Source organism: Hetaerina americana, unplaced genomic scaffold (assembly GCF_022747635.1).
Source record: "Hetaerina americana unplaced genomic scaffold, ioHetAmer1.1.p SCAF_4, whole genome shotgun sequence".
NCBI classification, from domain to species: domain Eukaryota; kingdom Metazoa; phylum Arthropoda; class Insecta; order Odonata; family Calopterygidae; genus Hetaerina; species Hetaerina americana.
In genome coordinates, this window is record NW_027286985.1 from 70,384,275 (window position 1) to 70,407,643 (window position 23,369).

At 35.3% G+C, this 23,369-nt stretch overlaps 3 protein-coding genes across 4 annotated transcripts in view; 1 reads left to right on the top strand and 2 right to left on the bottom strand.

Annotated features, from left to right (window-relative positions):
- Window positions 1-15,907, top strand: part of LOC139691898 (bifunctional 3'-5' exonuclease/ATP-dependent helicase WRN-like) — a 35,220-nt gene extending 19,313 nt beyond the window's left edge. Inside the window, exons 13-18 of the mRNA XM_071589835.1 lie at window positions 698-839; window positions 1,068-1,338; window positions 3,397-3,539; window positions 7,280-7,563; window positions 9,787-10,089; window positions 15,067-15,907. Coding sequence (XP_071445936.1) covers window positions 698-839; window positions 1,068-1,338; window positions 3,397-3,539; window positions 7,280-7,563; window positions 9,787-10,089; window positions 15,067-15,681 — 1,758 coding nt within the window. The 3' untranslated portion in view covers window positions 15,682-15,907. The remainder of the gene's footprint in view (window positions 1-697; window positions 840-1,067; window positions 1,339-3,396; window positions 3,540-7,279; window positions 7,564-9,786; window positions 10,090-15,066) is intronic.
- Window positions 15,908-20,979: 5,072 nt separating this feature from the next.
- Window positions 20,980-21,721, bottom strand: LOC139691992 (mitochondrial translation release factor in rescue). Its single transcript, XM_071589990.1, has 2 exons — window positions 21,493-21,721; window positions 20,980-21,419 (listed from the first exon to the last, which is right to left on the bottom strand). The coding sequence occupies exons 1-2, from the start codon at window positions 21,719-21,721 to the stop codon at window positions 21,202-21,204; spliced, it is 447 nt and encodes a 148-aa protein (XP_071446091.1). The 3' UTR covers window positions 20,980-21,201.
- On the bottom strand, window positions 21,691-22,126 carry LOC139691993 (mitochondrial ribosome and complex I assembly factor AltMIEF1). 2 transcript variants are annotated; one of them, XM_071589991.1, is made up of 2 exons: window positions 21,874-22,126; window positions 21,691-21,803 (listed from the first exon to the last, which is right to left on the bottom strand). In XM_071589991.1, the coding sequence occupies exons 1-2, from the start codon at window positions 22,036-22,038 to the stop codon at window positions 21,765-21,767; spliced, it is 204 nt and encodes a 67-aa protein (XP_071446092.1). In that variant the 5' UTR covers window positions 22,039-22,126; the 3' UTR covers window positions 21,691-21,764. The 2 variants fall into 2 exon arrangements, with proteins under 2 accessions (XP_071446092.1, XP_071446093.1); XM_071589992.1 differs by having other exon boundaries at window positions 21,724-21,832.
- Between the last annotated feature and the right edge of the window lie 1,243 nt (window positions 22,127-23,369).

Consider the following 23,369-nt stretch of genomic DNA (forward strand, 5'->3'; position numbering starts at 1 on the left):
TCAAAGGAGCAATGTGGAGATAAAATTATAAAAATAACAATTGACAATGAAGAGATTGGTAATGGGCTCCAATGCCGCCGTTTCTGGGTGGGGCAGAGGGAAATGATTTCATATTATTACCACCCACACTCCTATTCGAATGCATTCCTTTAATGGACTCATTCGGTCTCATATTCATCTTCTAAAGATGTGCCATAAAATTCCTGTGCACCATGAAAGAAATCATTGTTACGTATTTATGATACATATTCATCATTATTACCGTCTAGGAGTATATCTATGCTTATTAATGTTTGTATGTGAATATTTTATCAATAAAGTGTTAGATTACTTATAATTATTAAAATTGAGAGATTATACTCTGTGAATATGGAATACTGGACATTGATATAGATTGTTGAAAATCTAATGTTTGGTAATGCTTAAACAATATCATAATCATTTTAATATACAGAAATATTTCAGCATTCGCTTTTTTTCAAAATTTTTAACAAATCAAAACCGATGGAAATATCATATGTATTTTCTCATCAATGATATTTCAAACTTACATCAAACTGCACTAGCTATTCCATGTTTGGTTATGTTGATCATAGTTTTCCATTATTAAAGGATTTATTTTACTTTTGTCTGAATTATTGGTCAATTGTATGCTGTTGTAAAAACTTTATTTGAGATTTTAAATAATTCATTCTAGCACAATCTCTATGCTGAACTGATTGAACTTAGAAATCATTTGGCTGTGATAAACAACTGCATGCCTTACATGGTTGCCAGTGATAAGTCCTTGGTGGATATGACAAAGCTTCGCCCTTCATCATGTAAAAACCTTGGCAGAGGTAAGTACTGATCCTTTCCTTGAAAATGTTGAAAGTGACAACTCAGCTTTCTTTAAACTCAAATTCTTTAAACTTTGGAATGTTTTTTCAACATTAAATGCAATATAAAACTAATTTCAACCATATTTCCAAGGATTGTTGATACATAAGTATTGCTCTATTTATTTACTGAGAAATTGCCTCATTTGATTTTAGTTGTTGCACATTAATTTTTTCATGACCTTTCAGTCGATGGTTTCAATGAAGCCAGAATAAAAAAATTTGGTAGTGCTTTAGTGGATACAGTAGTTAATTTCTGCCATCGGAGTTGCCTGAGATTGGACAACTTCAAGGACAACTTTCCAAAAAATCAGCCCCTAATTAAATTTGGAGGCAGAAATAGAGAAAATGCTGAAATGGAGAACAATTTAATTCTGGCCAGTCTGAGTGATACAGTCAAAGCCACATATATATCATTTCAGGTGAATGAGAATAATGTCCAGAAAGTAGCCACTGAAAGGTTGGTGAATGCATATTCTTAATAGCATGGAAGAATAGATATATGTAGTTAGCAGACTCATGCATGCATTATTCAGCATAGTTGATAATTTCATTGTTCCACGCTGGTAGATCAGTTTTGTTTGGTGATAGCTTTCCAAAATGGATGTTTGTCTAAGATGAAAACCTTGACAATGTATTGTAAAAGTATAGTCATGTTCATATTATTCAATGGAAGTTAAACCTGAATATGGTGGGATTAGCATAAATTTCAACAAAATGTAGTGGGCATGGTGTACTTGATGACCGTATGTGGTCAAAATGAGGTGAGTCTCTTGAGCACCCTTAGCTCCAACCAAGCTGTGTGATTTTTTGGGTGCCTTCAGGAACTTCCTGGGAAATCATAGCCGGTACAGGGAAAGGATCTGGCCCTCTTTCCCTTATATATGAATTTCACATGCCCTATAGGGCTTAGTATTGGATGAACTCTACCATCACCTACCAAACTGATCTTCTGGTTGATTACTGTGTTTTTGGCTTAATGAATGGATATATGTATACGAAAGAATGTGGATTGGATTCATCAATGACAGCCACATGCAAAAGATGTGTGCTACACTGGTTTGGCCTTGTTGAGAGAATACGTCAGAGCTGAATCAGTTAGCAGATCAATGAGAAAGCTGAATGGTGTGTGAGTAGGGGGTAGACTGGGCAAGTCATGGGAGAATACTGTTGAAGAGATGCTCAAGATGAGGAATATTAAGAGACTCATAAACAGAAAAACATGAGGTGGTGGAACAACATATAAATGAGAAAGAAGTACACAAGGATAAGCCAGTATGGACGTAAGAAGTAGAAATGAGTAAGTTCCCGAAACTACTGTAAAATAGGGCTATTTTAGCTGAAAGGGAACAGTTTGAAGGATAGGCATTTGTATGCTTTATTTAATTTAAATGATCAACATTTTTCTAAGGATAATAATTTCTAAGTTTTTATGATCATATTTGATTTGTTCTACTCTATAGTCAAGCTAAAGCAGTGAAAACTCCTGGACTCAATTTTATGTTTGACAAGGACTTCACACCAATATTTGTTTCATGAAGATGTTACATTGTATGGTGGTTATATTTGTTGTGCAATGTGGTTGCTGTGTGTGGTCAAGATAACGAAAAAAAAAATAGGTTCAATGTAAGAAAAAGTGGAAAACAAGGTTGTAAAATTTATTATTGAAAGTTTTAATGCCCATTATTTAGCTAGTGAAATTATTCTCTAAGTTTTAGATGTGTAACCATTGAATGCCTGAAGAAGTTGTCTCATTTCTTTTTCTAAAGGTTTAATACTATCGCAAACATTTTACCAGAATTACGTACATACATGTCAGAGCATGAATCTCAATAGTGCAATTGTAAGATGTTTGGTATCATGCTCTTTTTGTATTCCTTTCCATACCAGAAATTTAACATATTTTTTCTTCGTATACAATGAAGTAATGAAACTATAAACTTTAGGTAGGAAAAACCATTTCAAACGTGAAATCCTTTAAAATAAATTGTTTATGTCCCTGAAAATTTGGTTTAGTTAAAATTTCCACTTTGGTTGGAAAAGAAATATATTCTAAGACTTAAGTGATGGCATCAATATGATATGTTGTTAAACAAGGCAACTGTAGTATGTAACTCATAATTTCATGCGTGAATTTTGAACAACTGAGAATGTGTAATTTTCAACTTGGCATAATTTTTTTTCAGTGTACATCCCTTTCCCTTTAACTATTGTTCTTTGTATTTGTATGCATGTATTGTACTATATGTTTTGTTCAACCAATGTTAAATTATGTTTTGTGGCTGGTTTAATTACCTTATTCTATGCATTATGTAAACCTGTTTCATTCCATAGGTTTCAAAATCTCATGTAACATGTATTCTGCTCCAAGGGACTTTGCTCCTTGAGCAATAAAAATTGTTTTTGTTATTGTTGCCTTTATGCCAGGCAAAATATGAGTACATATATGAAAATTTTGATTATTCCAAATATCTAAAAGGTTAAAATTCTAATAATTTTTTTATCTTGTCATTTCCAGGAGACTACAGATGTCAACTATAATCACCCATCTTACTGAAGCTATTAGAAAAGGATTAAATGTAGACCTCAAACGCCTTGACTTTACTCTTGAAATTTATAAAACAATTGAGAAAGTCCTTTGCTCTGCTCCATTTTATGGGGGTAAGAATTTGCTAATCAGCTCATACTTGATACATATTGTGTAATCAGTTGCCCAATAATTTACGTTTTATTTGAAAACATCAAGGTTGAGCTCTATGCTGAAATATACTTGACAATTTGACTAAAAGTCAATTGTAAAGATGTGATTGGAATCAAGGATTCATTTTAAGCCTTTCCAAAACATTGAATCTAGAATTCTGGTTGTGAGGATAGCCAACCCATTGCTTATTGACAACAGAGTACTGTGATGGCACATTAGTCCACATTTGTTATGATATTTTTTTTTTAATGATTCAAAATTCAAGAGATTATTATGCATTGAAGTGCTTTCATAATTATAATTTCCAAATCGCTAAGTAAAAACAAAACCATGAAACATCATGAATTTTCTATTAACTGTTAAATAGTTATTAATATTTATTTCCCCAGTTTTTTTTCAATTAATGAATTATTACTAGTTTTCTGCTATTTAAGGTGGGTTTTGGATTAATGAAAGCACATGAAATGTGAAACACTTGTTCATACATATGTTATTCAAATTAATCTTGGAAAGACTAAAAACTAAAAATAAGTATCTCACTTCCACTATCAATTACTTCATGATAAGGATTTAAGTTTTCATATTTACTTTTTGTGTAATTAAGAAATCTGGTATTAGAATTAGGAGCATGCAATGCTGAACTAATGATCATTATCTTACATTTGCATTACACATGGGCCTCTAGCATCATATTTTTCATACAATATGTAGGACATGTTAATTAAAATAATGTATTTTAGATGTTAAATACTTATTTGTAGGTAAACCTGCATTTTTTGCAGAGCAGTCAGCAATGAATTTAGGGAGTTATGTGCATTGTTATAAAAGAAAGTCTTCAGCCAATCTTATAATATTGCTAAAACATCATGGGGAGTAGTTGATAATGTTATATGGGTGAAGGTATGTAAGAGAGTAATTTTAACATTAAAAAATGGGGAGGGGGCCAGTCTATCAGATCCAAAACAGGTGGCAGAGTTTGCAGTTTATTACCCAACTAATGTACCTCTGAACAAAATGGAATAATGGGTAATGATGGATTTTATGAATGGTTTTGCCAGCATATGACGTCTTCCGTTGTCCTCTTTCCTGCAACAGAGGATGAGGTCTTGAAGTGCATTTTAGCCTTATAAGTAAACCATCGGTTGGAATTGATGATATCCCTTCCTATGATCATTAAAAAAATGTTCCAAGGCAAGGAGCAAACCCTTAACATTTATAGTAAATGAGTCCTTCCAAAATGGCAAGTTTCCAGACTATCTAAAAAAGCAAAGACAAAACTTATTCATGAAAAAGGGGATGAGGATGACATTAAAAATTACCAATCAGTGTCTTCATTGACTAATTTTTCTAAAATCTTTGAGTTCGTAATGAGAGACAGTCTCATGAAATATATCATTAAAAATAAAATTTTAAGTAGTATTAAGAACACTTTGGATCCCAAGAGGGAAAAAGTATCAATGATGCTCTTGCAAGTTCTCTGAAAAAGATAATGACTTCTTGGGAGTCATAGGAATATTCTGTATTGGTCTATTCAATGATCTTTCGTATGCATTTGATACTGTGGACCATGAGATTCTTCTAAGTAAATGTGAATGTTATGGGATCAGGAGAACTGCCCATAGATGGCTTCCATTATATTTAAAGGACGGGAAACAGATGGTGGAAGTTTCTGGCATCGGGGTCTACATCATTATGATATATCACCTATCACCCATTGAAACATAAATGTGTCAGGGTACCTCAAGGTAGCATATTTGGGCCATTATTATTTCTACTATGTATCAATAATTTGCCCAGATATATTGAGAATAACAACATATTTCTGTATACAGATAATACAACCCTGGCAATGAGCCACAAAGACCATAACTTGTTGCAAGCTAAGCTTGATAGCTCAATACTGATTGCTCTTGGAAGAATGGCTTAACGTCAACAAACTTTGTAAATGTACTGAAAACAAATTATATTCAATTTTAAAAAAAGAAGGGAAGGGACTCAGTTATGCCTCTGCTACTGCGCTTTGGCTAAAAGTGGGTTTATTGTACGGAATCTAACAAAGGTTGTAGATTTAAATATACTAAAAATGGTTTGCTATTGCAATTCTCAGTCACATATGAGCTAGGGAATTATTTTATGGGAAGCATCACCTGGCTTTTATAGAGTTTTTATAATGCAAAGAAGTATTAGGTGTATGTATAGCAAAAATACCCAATGGCAAACTTTATTTTAAACCATTAAAAATTCTAACTTTACCTTGTCCATTTATTTATTACTTATGCATGTATGTTAAGGATAATATGAAACAACAAGTCACCAATGCTCAAGTACATGGGCTTAATACTTAACAGAGTGTTGATGTGCATTTGTTCTACCACTCTTCTGCTATGTATAATAACAGTCCCTTTCATGTGGCCATCAAAATTTTTAACTATCTGCCGCCAAAGCATAAAATCTGCTTCTTCAGGGAATGCATTTAAGAAATATCTCAAGCATTTTCTGATAGATAAATGCTATTATAGTGTGGGAGAGTTCCTGGAGTCATGGGGGCACTGAAACAGCTGATTCTTTTGTTCTCTGACTTGTCCTATATTTTACTTTGTAAAGTCTTGGAACCAATTAATATTATTTATTTTTTAATGAGGGGAAAATTAACGGGAAATCACAGGTTGCAAAAAATGTTTGAATTGAAATAAATATTATTGGCGACTTTTGATTTTCTGAAATTGAAAAATTGTGAGAAATTTGAGATATTTTAAACTTGTAATTTTTAAAAAGGGTGTCAAAGTTTCATTGCATTTATGTATCTTAACCATTGTAATATTGTTTAAATTTTGAGCTGCTGGGTTGCCAAATGTTGTTTTTTTTTAGACCCTGAATGAATGGCATAAGAATGAGTATAGCAACCCGTTCAGGTATCCATTTATCTTGTTTTAGTTGCGCATACAACATGGGCTGCAAAATAGTTCTGATTTTGTTGTCAGAAGCAAATTCATTGTTGCTAAGTCATTCTAAAAGTGGTTGTCCAACTTGCTCTCCTCATGGTTGGAAGGGATCTCATTATGTGTTCTCCAATTACAACTTATACGGATGAATTTAAATCTAAACAGATTAATAATTAAGTATTTACTATGGTTTTTTTTTAAAAAAAACAAAATTTATCAACTCAAAGGTTGTAAAACAGTTATAAGAAAGTCACAATAGATGTCTACTGTTAAAAATTTAATTGCTAATCTTAATTCCTGACAATTTTGATCTGATTTGCAAATCAGTACCCTTTCAAATTGATCATTGAAGAGTACAGGATATGTGCTTGGTTTTCAATCCAGGACACTAATATGAAGTGAGCATGTCTAGAGTCAACAGCATGAAGTACTAATAGGGAAACCTAGTGCCTGTTATTTACGTGGTGATTCTAATAATATACAAAATTGGTTATCTCTTTAAATTTAAGCAATGAAATCTTTATAAAGTCATCTGACAAAACCTGCAGCATTTGAATAGCATTATAGCCCAATTAACATTAGTCACCCCTGTTATGTTTATTTCATATTTTGAAATAATCAATTTCACCGTCATTTCTCAGTCCCAGATACTGCCTGGCTAATTAGTAATGTAATTATATTATATTCTCTCAATTACTATTGTTGAAAATCATTAAAATATGCAATATAATTATTATGAAATATCTTATAATTTTCAGATTACACGGCGCTAACTCCAATTAAAAATCTCTGCCCGCCAAGTATAACGTGGGATCACCTGAAAATCACCATTGCTATTTACCAGTTGAAATGCAGTATAAATAATGCAAAGAAATTTGATGAAAAGTTAAAAAAACTGTTATGCATTAAAGAAGATGATTCTGTGGTCGCTGGGCAATCAAGTATTTCTCTTTCCAAGTTTGCATTTTCCCAGGATCAGAAAAACAGACCAAGCTCTTCTGTCATTACAAATGAGAGGACCAGTGTTGATCATCAGTCAGAGGTATAATTTTAATTTGATATTTTTCAAATAATTTGGATGGTCAGAAATGAAAATTTTTATTGTATTTATTTCAGATTTCATGATTGGAACTGGAAATAACCGAGTTTTATTGTTGCAACTTACATTTTTAGTCTATTCAAATTGCAAACATGGCCTTAAATCAGTGTAGGGTTGCAATGTAATTCCTGTAAAAACTGACAAAATGTTGGTTTCTCATTTGTAGAAGCTTCTTCCTTACTAGTTTTAATGTGAAAAATAAGTGTGTCCTATTATAAAGAGAGTCGTATCAGAAGTTCCATTGAATTGTAAAACATTATCGTTCTAGTCATTGTGAGTAAACTAGATAAAATAATGATCAAGAAAGAATGTCTTGATCAAATTGATTTTATTCATAAATTTGTATGAAATGTATACTGCTGCACTTTTTATTTTATGCTTTTTCAGCTTTCTTTTGGTGTTGTAGAAATTTTACCTGGCATACATTCTAATCTTCCCATTTCATTCGATTAACGAAGGAATTTAAATCCCTTTTTTGTTATATTGAAACATTCAGATAAGGTTTGGGAACTACTCTGCCGGTTTAATAGATTTTTTAGCCATTGTCCACACAAAGTCTTTATCCACAACACAAAAACTAAGGTAGAAATAGTGATGAGGGCATCACAGGATGATTAAGTGCCTGATAATTGAGTTCGTGTTAAGCACTCTTTCCACTAGCATCTTAGCGTTTCTAATGATCACATATTTTTCCAAACTTATGTTTATTATTTGTGGTTTTTTGTGCAAATTTAAAGAATATTTTCTGCATAGTTTCAAAACTATCCCCAAAGAAAAAGCTGCAAGAAGACAGCCATAAGAGAATAAAAATAACAGAAAATTGAAATCATTGAAAATCAGGAATAAGGTGTGAGCAAAGCTGATTTAGCATGCACATACAATCAGTCTATGTTGGTGATTTTCCCTGTCTTCATGAACAATGACAAAATTAAGGAGATGGATGCTGACAAGAATATCTACACAATGGTCATGTATTCTCAATGATGTTGAAACAATGCTTCTCATATGGATAAATGAAAATCTATGGACATTCAACATTGTTGACTGGAGCATCATTTGTGAGAAGGCAAAAGTGATTTTTGACAACCTAGTTAAAATGATGCTTGGATCAACAATGGCTGAAGACATATTTTAGGGGAGCCATTCATGGTTTGACAAGTTAAGCAGAAGAACTGGCATCCACAGCATTGTGAAGCCATAAGCTATGACTCAAAGGCAGCAAGATCTCAACCAGTGAGTTTCAGAAGCAAGTATATCCTGAGGGTTACCTGCTGCAACATATTTTTAATTTTGACAAGATGAGTCCCTTCTGGAAAAAGATGCTAAAGGAATATGTACACTTAACAGTAGAGGAGAATTTACTGCCCAGCCACAAGCCAATGAAAGTGTCTCATGCTGCTATAATATACCAATGCAAGCAGCAATTCAAAAATTAAACCCCTGCTTGTTTACCATCCAGGAACTCCACAAGCCTTCCATAAGGATAAAGTCCAGAAGAGCTTGTGGCTTAATGTGAAATGTAGGTCATAGGAAACTGTTGCATGGTACTATGCGTATGAAGCATCACCTTAATAAGGCAGTGGCTGTGTGTGCTAAAAATTAATGATAATACTGAGTCTCAATTTCACAAAATTTTGAGGCATCAACAAGAAAGAAGTCTCTAGACAACTTTCCAGTAAAAAAGAATTGGGAAGGTATCATAAATAATAAAGTAATTATTTTGATTCTTTTTATTGTTAAAAAATCAAGTGCATATCGCTAGTTGGTTCATTCCGCAACAGCAGAAAAAAAATTACATGATCCACGATCCTAAACCATGTACGTATATATTTAGTTAATTTCCTATGAAAATATCTTGTGCATACTTTTTTTTAGCATGGAATACATTTTAATATTTTATGGTAATGTGCAAGGTAAATATTGTTTCAGTAAGCATTTATTTTGGTTTCAGAGAATGATTCTGGAAAGAATTTTGCTTGTTGTACAAGGTTCCACTCTACATGATTGACACTGATATGGATCGCCATCAAATGCACATTTTAGCATTTTAGTTTTTTTCCATGTTATATCATTCTTAAATATGAAGATGCAGATGAAACTTGGTTGAAATGCTACATTTTAATTTTGAATTCTAGCAGCATTGATTGATTTTTTTTTATTTTCAAGGCAAGTCCCATTCTTGAGGAAAGTATAGATTCAGTATCATCCACAAATTCTAGTCCGGTGTTGAGCTCCATCAAACAGTTATCCGAGAGAATTCGCCCATCCAAGTTGGAGTATGATGATGATGATGATGAAACAGATATTGAAGATGAAGTTTTGGAAAAGTATGCTATGGCAAAATTAAAATCGACTTCCTCAATAAAGGATCTTGAATCCAAAGAGGTTTCGCTCCAGACCTCCGTTTCCAGCCCAGAACTACAAACATCCAGTGGTGAGAACATTGGGCCCCAGTTTGATCTCGGAATGGTGAGCAAATTTTTTAATTTAAAAATCCATCATTATAGTACCGTATTTTCCATCAGTAACGCGTACCTTATGTATAACGGGCACTCAGAACTTTGTAGTTACAATGAATTTGTATTGATACCGTGCGCCCAGGGCTTCATAGTTATCTTGAACGTGTATAGATGCCGCGCATCTGTATTTACATATATATATATGCGTGTAAAAATTTATAGTGTGTGTAAAAATACGTCAATGTTTGGATTTTTTCAATTTTCATTACATAACGCGCATCATCATTACTTCGATCTTCCGAACATTTTTGAATAGATAACTCACACACGTTATCGATAGGAAAAAACTGTAATTTGTTTCCAAAATCTCCCTGGGCTCCATGAGTTTTTTTATTAATTTTCATATTGATGAGTTAGTTCACCTTTTTGGAAAAGATTGTTGATGAAGTTAGGCAATAGTGGCGGGGACATAAAAGGAAGGATTATGTTGGGTAAAAAACCACCTTCAAAAAGGTGTTATTTGATAGGCACCATAAGTAAAGTATAAAGAAGAGAAAATTTATAGAAAAATGAAAACTTATACGTATATAATAATATGTAGGCTAGTTTTGTACATGTGGCTTGTTTGCACAGGTATGGTTCAGAGATTTCATCATTGAGGTAGAAGGATAAGCATAGATTAAAGGCTTTTGAGATATGGGTATGGGGAAGAAGGTAAGAAATAAAATGAACAGAAATGGAAACCAAGGATTAAGTTTGAGGCATGATAGGAGAAGTGTGATAGCTTTTGGGAGAAATTCAGAGGAAGCAGAAGTGAAAGTAGATGCAGGAGATATTGAGTTGTGATTGAATGCTGAGGATAGTGATAGAGGGGAGAATATTGGGATAGTGAATTAGAAAGAGGAAGCAAAATGACCATAGCTGTCGATGCGCCCTAAATACCTTACACCCATTAGAGAGAGGAAATGAATAGGCTTTTTCGATAAAATTAAAGATTGTAGAAAGTATGAACAGCTAAAGAATAAGTTATTGTTAAATGTAGTATGGTGTCTAAGGGTATTGCGTCATGTTAATTTGGGGTTATGAGCACATTAGTGTGTATTGCCATGTCCATCAAAAACCCAGACTAAATCAGTAGACTGCCAATAAAAAAATTGCTGGGGTCAAGCTGAAGTCGGCTCAAAGGTGATACTGTAAATTTCCCCATGTCAATGCACTCTGGAATATGATACCTTTGATCACATGAGCAAATGGCTGGTTAATGTTATTCTAAATATAATTTTGGGACAGTAAAAGTGAAATATTTAATCTAATTTAATTTTATTGAATTTTTCAACCAAGATATCAATTATGATGTAGTAGACATAAAGAAGAAAAAACAAATGTTAATTAATTCAAATCACCAGGTGGGTGTGGGGTAAAGGATAAAGGAGAGGAAGGAAAATGGGAAATAATATTCACTAAAAACCTCGAATAACATGCAAAATTTTGTACATGCTGGTAGAAGGCAAGATGTTCAAAAAAGTGTTAATGTCACCCATTAAAATAGTTCTTTTGTTAAACAAAAAAGGAGGGAATAAGAATGAACCGCAGCCATTTATTTGATAGAACTCTACCATACCAAGATAGGTCTTGCTGAAGTGGAAAGTTCTGATAATTCCTGGCCGTGTTACTGAATGTCCCCACTCCGTAAGTCACAGGTGGAAAAGGTGACATCCCACTGTTGGCAGCAGATAGCGTGAGGAATCAATCCCACAGAGAGGGATGGAAGGGGGAGCATGAAAGCAACAAAAAAGGGCAGGGAATGTTATAATGGGCACTGAATTAATAACATATATAAGATTCCATGCAGTCTTATGGGAAGGGATTTGCCTACAAAGCAAATGACGGCAGTGAAAGTGCATGTATTTGAGTAAAAATAATTATCCTGTAGATGCTGTGGGTGATAAGTAGGATTTTTGCTATCTCCAACCCTACAGTTACAATCCCGTGTTGTAGGTGGGAAGGAGGAGTCCTTGAGTCTGCTAGTTCTGGCATCTATTTCTCGAGTTTGATGTTGATGATCCAAGCGACCAATGTACATTGGAATGCGAAGAATTGACAAGACCTTGGTGCTGAAACAAGCAGCTCTGAATTTATTTAACAAAGTCAACCGAGCATTAAATCGCCTTTGCCCTAATGATTTCCATCCTAACTCCAGAAGAATTTCCATTACACTTTTCATGTTGTCATTACAGTTTTTAGCTGAACAGGCTGATATGCATTAAACCTCTCAATATCCTGAATGAGGCCTTTTTCAGTCAGATCCCTTACATTACATTCATATTCTGTCCTGTAAATGAGGCTTTACAAGAGCATGGTAGCAACGTTCCTTGATCTTATGATCACTCCTGCTAACAATGCATGTTATGAATCCCAATTTTTTATTTGCTTACCTGCATATTTTACTTTGTTGGGGCACAATCATAAGTCATCAGTTATAGTAACACCTAGGTATTTTACCATATCAACTAAATATGGGTCAACCCCAGCAAGTTTTGTAAACAAATTTCATTGATCTTTTACAGAATTTATCCCTGAACATTTTATATGATTTATCATCAATCCTTATTTTGTGCACTATTTTGAAATAAAATATAGATCCCTTGCCACCATCAAACGATTCTCTTCCCCAAAAATCTCATGGTAAATCACTGACATCTATGAACATCCTAATATTACATTTCATTTTGCGGATCAAATGCTTTATCATAATTTGCCTATCTTCTATTAAATGATGGTCCGTAGGAAAAGCATGTGCCTAAACCTATTACAGAGTATGTGCAACTAAAATATCTTTAACATTTATATGAATATTTTGTTTACAGTAAGATACTATGTGTTTTAGTTGCTGCTCTTTTAGATTTTTTTCCCTGAAAACCATTACTCATAAATGTGAAAAACAGTGCTTTCGGAATCCACCTTTTTATATACCATATAGATTCACATATATAGTATTTTGGTTCATAGCATAAGACTTTTTTTAATCTGTCCAGGAACATGATGATTATTCAGGAAAAAGTCAAGGAAGTAAGTCATGTAATTTATTTTCCCCTCTAACATCAATTAAGTCAAGCCCAAGGATGAAGCATGTTAAAGCTTAGATTTGAGGTAGAAAAGGATCATGAAAAATATTAGGAAAGGGATGGTGCTGAATGAAGAATACAATATAAAAAATTAATTTGTGGCTAGCTCACCTTCTGACAGCTCATGGAAAGCAAAATTAATCCCTGTATGGTTCAGTTGTCTCTCCAGAAAACAAAAAAGAAGTAAATTTTTCCAAATTTCTGGAGAATAGGGTATGTTCATGCTAAGTATTATATTTCCCAGCCCATGAGATGCACCCTAATATTTCAGGTTAGAATTCATGAAAAATACATGATTCGGACGGAAAAGTATCTAAATATTTTGATGTTAACCATTAACATGAAGAAAATTGGCTGTTACATTAAAAGATAAGCAGCTACACATATGTCAATGTTCATTTTTCGTAGAATCCCAGAAAGTCACCTCAGCAGGCCAAAATGATGTAAAAATTTTCTCCGTCCTTTCCTTTATTTTATTTATTTAATGGGAATAACCCTTTTACGTAAAGAAAGGTAAAAACCATTATATGTATTAGTTCATGGGTCGTGGTAGTCCAGTTGGTAGAGCGTTGGACTGCTGACTGGAGGGTCCCGGGTACGATTCCCGGGCAAGGCACTCTGGGCACCTGCAGCTCCACCCAAGCTAAAGTGATTTTTCGGGTACCAGGTCTTCCTGGGAAACCATAACCGGCACAGGGAAAGGAACTGGCCCCCCTACCCTGATGTGTGAATTTCGCATGCCGTATAGGGCTTAGTACTGGGTGAACTCTACCATCACCTACTAAACCGACCTTCGGGTTGATTACTGTGTTTATGGTTTTTTATGTATTAATTCCACAATCATAAAAAACATGTACAAACAGGCACAAATTATATAAAGTTACCCTCGTTATTGAGAATTAAAATATAATTTAAAATTAAAGAATGGCGCAAATGACCTCAGCTGTCAGTTGCCTCCCCTAAAAACTACTACTTTATTCCTGCCCTTATTCGGCTTAATGTGTATACTAAGATGTGCTGTAGCCCATTCAGCTTAAAATGCTTCCTTTCAGGCTTCTGTAAAAGCTAAAGCAAACATCGAAAAATTAGGTATCAATAATGTTCCCTTGCAATTTATCCAAAATGGGAATATACCTGAATGGAATTATGATGATTCACTCTTCTTCAATGTTGGCTTGAGGTATTAATAAAATAAGTGGAATAATTTAATCCATTCACTTGGAATCAATATAATGACTCCACTTTGCATCATAGAAACATCATCTGATTGTAAACCTTTTAAAAAGTATTTTTTGGTGAGGAATATTTGGACTTTAGAAAAGCTGATGCAAGATGTAAAAAAAAATTTTTAATTCCTTTGCGCTCAAAACTGTTCATGGTGCATTGAATTGCATATGTATTGAAGTATTTTAAAAAATAAATATCCTCCAAGCTCATAGGGATTATTTTTGTAAGGAAATAATTCTTTGATTATTTTCTAAAAATGCTCACTTATCGTAGACTTATAAAATAAGAAAGAATCGTAAAATCTAAATGATTTCATGCACGCTTTATTGTCATGGTTTCATTGTTTTCTTGCTTACCTTGCATTTGATCTTGTGCTGCAAACTAAAATCCCCCAGTCCTGTCTTCTCCATTGGGAGTAGAAGGTGTGGAAGGGAAGAAGAAGGAGGCTGGAGAAGTTGAGAATCAAACTCATTACAGTGAGATGAAAGTACTTGTAACAGAGGAAATTAAAATCGTGTTTAATTTTCAATCAATTGGAGACTTAGCTCAGTGAATTAGGTGGCGACTTATAAAAACGCCACAGTTATTTTTTCCCTGTATTATTTAATGCATTGATATGCATTTCCATTTTTCAGGACCAGTTTCCCAGTAGCAGTGAGCTTATTCAATCAAATACTCAGGATTGGCTGTCCTCTACAAAGCAGACTGATACAAGCCCCACTTTTAAACGAGCTCGAAATCGCATGTTCGGTAGTCAGGAACGAAAAAATTGTGAAAGAAATGCAGGAAATGATTGTGATAAAAGTGAACTACAATCTGCCAGTAAGCTCAGAGGAACAAAATTTCATTTGTTGGACACAAAGCAAAAACTTAGTCAGTTTTCTTTTCACAAAGAGGAAAGTCAGACACTTCCTACTTCCCAAAGCACAATAAAAATTGAAGGCCATCCACATGCTGTTCATGTAAAACAGGAGTCCTCAGAATTTAATGGTGATAGCTCAGATGAGAACAAATACTCAGTGACTGGTGCAGCTCTTGATGAGGGGTCAGCAAAATTATCTGAAATTTCAAGTGTGGCTATTGGTGTGGATAAAATCAGTTCAACCTCTAGATCCTCTGAAAAGGAGGATCAGTCCATTCATTCCAATGATGGCGGGCAAGATATAGCGACAATCAAAAAGAGGAATTTGGGGCCACAGGAAAAGAAACTGGAAATGAAAAGGAAAAGGGCAAAACTGGCTAATCTATAAATCTGTTGCTGAATCATATTGTGACCTTATTTAATTGTAGGGAATAGTGTCTGCTTCTTAATTCAAATGCTCATTTTGAAAGTGAATGGTTTTTTGGCCATTATGTTTGCTCAATGGTTATAAAATACATATATATTTTTCTAGAAAAATTAACCCCTGCTGTATTAAGCTCCAAACACATTGCATTGCACCCATTAAAATAATTTGACATAAAAATGTAATATGAACTCACCATTAAAAAAAATTATTTGTATAAAATTTGGTTAGATTTTTCTTTTGACAACCTATCATCATATGTCATGGTGAAATTTCATTATTATTATTATGGGAACATAGTAGTTAAGTGGTTAGAGCTCTGGGCAACTGTTTGGAGGTCCTGGGTTTTATTCCAGGTGACATCACTGGATAACCTCGGCTTCAATCAAGCTGTATGATTTTTCCAGTACCAGATATTTCTGGAAAACTGCAGGTGATACAGGGATGGAAGCTGGTCCCACTACCCTGATGTGTTATTTTCGCGTGCGTTTGGGCTTAGTAAGAAGTACTACCCAGTCCAATAAATAAGCAAACTGAGGCCATAAAAACTTCGTTTTGCAAAATTTAGTGTGCATCGATTTCCTCTCCTTGAAAGGACTCTCCATTCATTGCTATGCACTTATTCCATCTTCTTTCCCACTGTTTAAAGCACCCTTGGAAGTCCTCGGCAGATAGGCTTTACAGTTTTCTCATCGTTTCTTGCTTTATTGTGCCCATATCTTCTCAGTGATTTCGGGAATAGGAAAAAGTCGCAGGGGACGATATCTGGCAAATAAGGAGGATGATCTTTTTTGCCAGAAACTGATGAGCAATCAATGCTGAATGTGCAGGTGCAATGTCATGGTGAAGGATCCATCCATCATGTTCGGTTAAAAAAGTGTGCACCCTTAATTTTCCTAAATCCAGTACATCAGATGTCATTCGGACAGTTTTTCGACAATTGTGAAGGACAAGGGATCAACTCAAACAATTACTGCTATGGCATAACATGTGCCTCTTCCCTTTCTGAACCATAACAGATCCTCCCCAAAGTAATCATTTGCCCTGTTGCATCCAAAGTGGGAAGCTGAAGCAACTATTACAATAAAGGGCAAAAGTTCAACTACAGAACGATTACTGTCACGCTGCCCAATAACAAAAGAGTACGTTGGTGCAGCTGGAGCGAGGCATTGCTTGGAGCGAAAGGTCTAGCTGCGGACTGGTGATTGAATGGTGAACACATCCCCATCTCTGCTCTCCAGTGCTCTCCTCTGGTGGGAGGAGTAGGACGGCTCCAAAGTTGACAGACAAAATGTGGCATGCAAAAAATTGACAGTAACCGCAAAAGCCCTGCTCTCTTCTTATCAATGATCCCAAGAACACTTTGGCTCTGTGCAAAATCAAACTTACTTGTATTGTTCTGTAGTCCTAACCTAAGGCTATCTTTCCTGTTGTTGGAATGGGAACTAAGATGGATTTAAAAATCTTCTGCTCTAATACCTCCCTCATAATTACCTCTATATATCCCATAAAAACTCACCTTCCACATTTTGCAAATAAGTGGTTCCAAGGGGATGTTATTTGTCCCTATGGCCTTTTATAATTTAAATTCCCAAAGTGTCATTTCCATCTCGCAATCAAGTATGCAAAGGTCTAATCTATGCCCATCTACTATCATTTTTTCTCTCTTAACTTTCTGGCCTAATATCTATACCATATAAATCCTTTATGTATTCTTTCCATATTTCTTGAATCAATGTATATTATTATTCTTTCTCTCTCTCTAATAGTGTGCATGGCTTTTCCTTTCTTACCTACTTCCCAAGAGTGCTTTCACCTTTCTGTATACGAGTAGCATACCCATATCTTCCTTCATTTGTAAGTTCTCAATATCCTCCTATTGTCTTCCACCATGCTTCTTTCGCCCTATTAGTTTCCTGCCTCAATTTATTCTTTATCTCTTAGTACTTCCTTCTACTTAATTGTTTACAATCTTCTATTTCCTTCTGTAGTCTAATTTCCAAATAATTTTATCAGTAATAAAAGTCTTTCTTTTCCTTTTATTCCACATGTGGCTTTTAATATATTTTTAAAAAATTATATTTTGATATTTCTTCTACTTTATCTGTACCCCTGTTAAATTTTGATACTGCTTCCTTTGTTTAACTTTTTCAACCTGGTTTTATCTTCCACAAATCTGAAGTTAGTCTTGCTGCTAAATTTTGATCTGAATGCACATCACACCCTGGGAAATTGATTATGCTGTTTCTAAATTCATGCCTAACCTTAATAGAGTTTTGTTGATATTGGTCTGAATTCCCTGGAATTGTACACATACCTACGATCACTGTGGTGTTGTAACTATTTTCTGATTTAAACTTTCCTGCAGAACTCTGTTGCTTTCTCCCCATGGTCATTCCTATGTCCTCACCCATAATACTCACTCCCTTTGCCCACCACCATCCTCCCCATCAGTATCAGTTGTTTCCTGCCAGGGACACATTAAATTATTTCCTCTGACCCTGTTTCTTCCTCCCCTCCCAAAGGTTAATTATTATTATTATTATATAAATCTCGTTGCAATGTGGCAATTGTCCTGGTGGCAACAGTCAAGTCGGCATTGTAAGAACGGTCACTCTTACAATGCACAAAAATACATACATACACAGGAAGAACTGATACGAGACAAACTGCTCTTATATACCATGAAACTTTAAGATTACCAACCGCACCTTTACCATTGCACAAGGGTGAGGTTCTCACCATACCTGCAATGCTCCGTACAAAATCGCGTTCTCTTCCATTTCACATACCGTTCGAAATCACACATTATTCACTTTTACAATACAATATTTCACACCATCGACATCACATACAAACAATATTTTAACTGGTACACGAGTATAATAATCACTGATCAATGAAGTTTATCACCCAGTGGCTACTTTACACTTCAAAATTCCTAAAATTGAATGGAAAGGGTTCAAATCCTTCGCCCTATTAGTTTCCTGCCTCTTACCTCCTGGCAGCTGGTTCCAATCAACAATGGTTCTGTTTCAAATAGAGTATTTTTTCTTATTTGTTTTTTGGGTTCTTATTTTTGCTTTGAAACGTACATCATGCCTAACCTATACCCTCCAGTAACCCCTGATATCCTCCCATCTCACCTCAGATAACCCTATGCCATCTATATTTTTATTTGCAAGCTACATCTCCAACCTTAGATTTTCTTATAACCCTGCCCTCAACATTGTCCTGACATTTCAAGTCCTTACTCTGATTTGGTCCTCTTCTATCATTGATTTCACTTGACAGGATTTTGCGTGATGACAAGCACGGTAGCCTTGTCCCTCCCACTGTTGGGCACAGTCTAGTGGACTAGGGCCTGGACTCTAATCTATGTCCCCCATTTTTTTGTGGAATAATTAATTGAAGTGGTTTCTTGTTGCATTCCTCAGTAATGTTTTTAATGAGACACCATCTTCACTTGAAAAGCCCACGACTGTAGTCAGACACCCTCATAGCTGCCTGTCGATGGACTACCTTCTGTCTGGTTCCTACTCTCTGTTCTATGGGTGATCTTACCAATAGCAATTTTTCTTGCCAGCCCAGCTTTAGGGGTCATTAGAATGTACCAGCCTTTACTATATGCCAAGATTGTTGTCTATAAGGAGGGATTCCAAGTATAAAAACATGCCAGTGAAATGATGAGGTTCAGTGGAATTAAATAAGTACTTGTAGAATAGATGTTTACAGTTGTACCGTTAACACTACAATTTCTCTCTACAGTTAAGCTTCCGTGGCTCATGTTTTCACCTCCTTGGGAAATTATCTGAAGACACATTTACTGCTTATAAATTCTCATGTAGGTAATAAGATTAAGAGTTTTCAAAAACCTGCAAAAATGATGTATACATATTGTCTGACTTGCATTGATAATGGAAGTATGATGAATTGAAGAGTTGCTGATTGTGTTTTTCATTGGAGAGGAAAGTAAGTGTACTGTTGTATAGGATGTGCCCATGCAAGACCTACTTTAACTGGTAGATTACTAATAATAATAATCTATTGTGAATCATCCATATTGACAAACTTCCTGTCAAGGGCACAGCTATAATCTGTTTTGCTGACCTTTAATTTTTATGAATAACTTTATTTTCTAATAGAAAAACATTCCATTGAAATAGTCCATTAACATTATTTTCATCATAACTTTTCTTAACTATCCTCAGTTTGGTGAATCTTAAATTAAGAAACTTTAGCACTCACCTGGATAGATACCATTTCCAGCACTAAAAAGGTTTTCTTAAATATTCAATTGCTCCCGTTTCTTGTTTGATACTACTGTCAGATCAGTGCTACTCACTGAAGAGTTCAATTTTAATGACCTGACCTAATAAATGGGGACCAAATAGGGATCAGAGTAGGTCGCTTTCTCACCAAGTTCATAGCTGACCAAAATTGAAGTATTTCAATGAAAGATCATTTTAGCTGTTAGTTTAGCCTGCTTTTGAGTCAAAGTGGACACAAGTAGTGCATCTCTATATCATATTACTACTGTACTGTAAAAGATGACTTACTGACGGCAAAATCATAAAGGGAAAATGGGAGCAATTATTTTAAAGAACTTATTATTTTAACTTAATACAGACTTTTGAAAAATTCAAGAGCAGTTTCAACTTCAATAAATTAAATAGTCAAGTCAGGCAAATGGAGCAGAATAATGTGAGTTATGGTGCCAGGTTGATGCAAAGCAATGCAACCTGAGTAGGAGATAATAGGACTAGCCCCTAGCTGTTGGGATAATCGATTTGCAAGTGCCGTCTATGGTGGACATCATGATGATGAAAACTTGGGCAACACAAGACAGCCTTATTAACCCTCCTGCCAATACTTATAGTAAATCATGGTAGCAGAGAAATTGTGGGGGCAGGTTACCATTGCAGGCAACACCTATCATATACGATCCTATGGCAATACTTGTAATCTATGACAAAAAATGGGCCTTTTATGTGATAAAATGGCATCATCGAGTACTTATGAGTGATAATTTTTCATTTTATGGAAGGTGGAACTGAATCTACCCCTATAGTATTTGAACCCACTTCTGCTAGATAGCCTTGATGATGAGTCTTACTATAGGGATCTTTGGTCTGGATTTTGTTTATCGCTCATTGAAATTATCTTACGGGCCAGAAGTACTTTCCAGTGTTTTCTTTACATGAATTCATTAACCATCAGTCTACACCCATCGCCACAGGGAACACACAACAACATGCTAAATGGATTAGTACATTCATAAAATTATTTAATTTGGTTTATTTACAATATCTTAACAATTATTATTACATCAAGAATTCTCTAGTGCTAGGGTATTCCATTTCAGATACCTCTGTCTTAATTTTAAATTCAACGAAAGAAGATACTCCTTAGTTGGAAAAGTAGGCACTGAAGTCTTGCTTTTACCATCTCACGTTTCTTGACTCTAAAAAATATACGGTGAAACTATTCACTATTCGTAGCTTTCCACTGAGATTTCAAGGAAGCCATTTTCCTTCTTTTCTGCTCTCTCTTCACAGATTTAATTTCCTGAATAGATTGCTGTTGAGCTTCGACACTTTTGGGCCCGTTAATAAGGTTGTCTAATTTCGTTACGAGGGTTTCCCTTGCCTTTTTTCTATTTTGGTCCAAGGATCTGGTTTGATGACATCGAATTACAATCCCTGCGAAGAAACTTAGATCACTACATGCCTCTCAATACAAATAAATTACTACATACGTTTTCATGCACACTACCTGAAGGCATATGAGTTAGAATGACACAGTTTGAAGTTTTATTAACCGATTGACCACCTGGTCCACTCCCTCGAACAAACTGCTCTTTTAAATCTTCCTCCTTAATCGTGGGTACTAGGGAGTAATCAATTGTGCGCTTCGTCCTGCTGCTGATCCATCCATATAAAAGTGGTTTATAGAGATTCACTGAGAACTGGTATAATTTAGCTACACCAACGTTTCTTAACATATCCAGTTGCCTAATTATGCATTTGCGTTTTCAGCAGAGTTGCTTATATCACCCTTTTATTTTGAAGGAATACTAATCCCCTCTGAAAAATGATTGAGAAACATTAGCGTACTTAAAAAGCAAAGTTAAAATAACAATAATTTGTCCATTACCTCGTACTGAAAAACACTTTCTTCGGGTGCTAAAGTTCTATTTCTTTCAAATTCCTTCCGAATTCTTTTCGAAAAGTAATTTTTATCGGTATATTTTAGTTGCTTTCTATATCTCAGCAAAGACCGATACAGACTAAGAACTTGATTTGGACTAGGTTGACACATCTTAAAGATTTAGTTTGACATCATTCAAAATATTTTTGAGATCATGATCAAAACTAAGATACACGGGTACGACGCATACTGATGTGCACGCCTTGCTAGTTATTTTAGCAGAAATATTGATCTTCACTTGTTATTCTGTGCTACAAAAATCGAGAAATATGAAGTGCTATTCATACCCACCACTTGATCATTTACATTTATATACATTCTGTAGTTCCAACCTTTCTATGCTCTGAGTTTAACCTTGGCCAGTAATTTGGATAAAGGTAAAATAGTCCCTAGATCTATTAAGTATTAGTGGTAAATATGGTATACCAAAAGTTACTTAACTGAGCTAGCCCACGACTACTTAGTGGCCGGTGATGCTATGGATTTTTCTGTTATGACAACTTACACAATTTTGCACGAAGTAACTAAGAAAATCTCATAAGTCATTGCATTTATCTCACTACATATGACAAAATATACTCAGTAATACTCCCTGTAATCACTAGTAATTTGCAACACCGATAATAATTACATTGTATATGATATACGGCCCTAGAAATATGCATAAACTAGAGTTATCCCCAGCGGTAAGTCGTTTTTAATAGCGAAAGGAAAACCTTTTGAGACAATATCCCCTAAACTAGAACACATTTTCTCGAAATTTTGCGGAAATCCAAAGCACTTCCTCTATCTGCAGGCTCACGCTTAACCCATGCTCATTGCCTAGTTTAGGATCAAGGGCCTACTATTCGTCATCAGTGTCATCCTTTCACACCAAAAATCAGAAAGTTCTTAACAATATCTCCTTAACTAGAACATATCTTTTTACAATTTGGCCGAGTGTTTGTTGTGATCTATCGGAGTGTTAGTGTCGTGGGGGGGTGGAGCGAGAACAGTAACGGGACTCCTTGGGACACTAGCCGTCCACCCGCGCTCTCATCCCTCCTCGTGCGTCATCTCCGAGGTATCAATTCGCCCTTTGGTCCCCAGTATTTCGCATAAATACAAGGGGGACCCAACTAGGGGGGCTAGTCTGTTCCTTTGCCGGTCTGCGCCATCGCAAGACCCGCTCCTACCTTCCCTACGCCGGTCTGCGCCCTCGCAAGACCCGCACATCGCTCGCTATTGCCGATCAACTCAGCGTCAATGTTTTCAGTGCGGTGAGTCAACTCACAATGCAAAAGAGTGCCCGCTACTCATTTGCGGGTTATGTCGAAAATCCGGTCATCGCCCCGTAGCTTGCCCAAGTAAAGGATTAACGGAGCAGGGAAACTTGTCGACCCCGATCGCAAGGTCGGGGGAGAATTGATTTTAGCTGTAACACCCGAAGCTGGCTTGATACT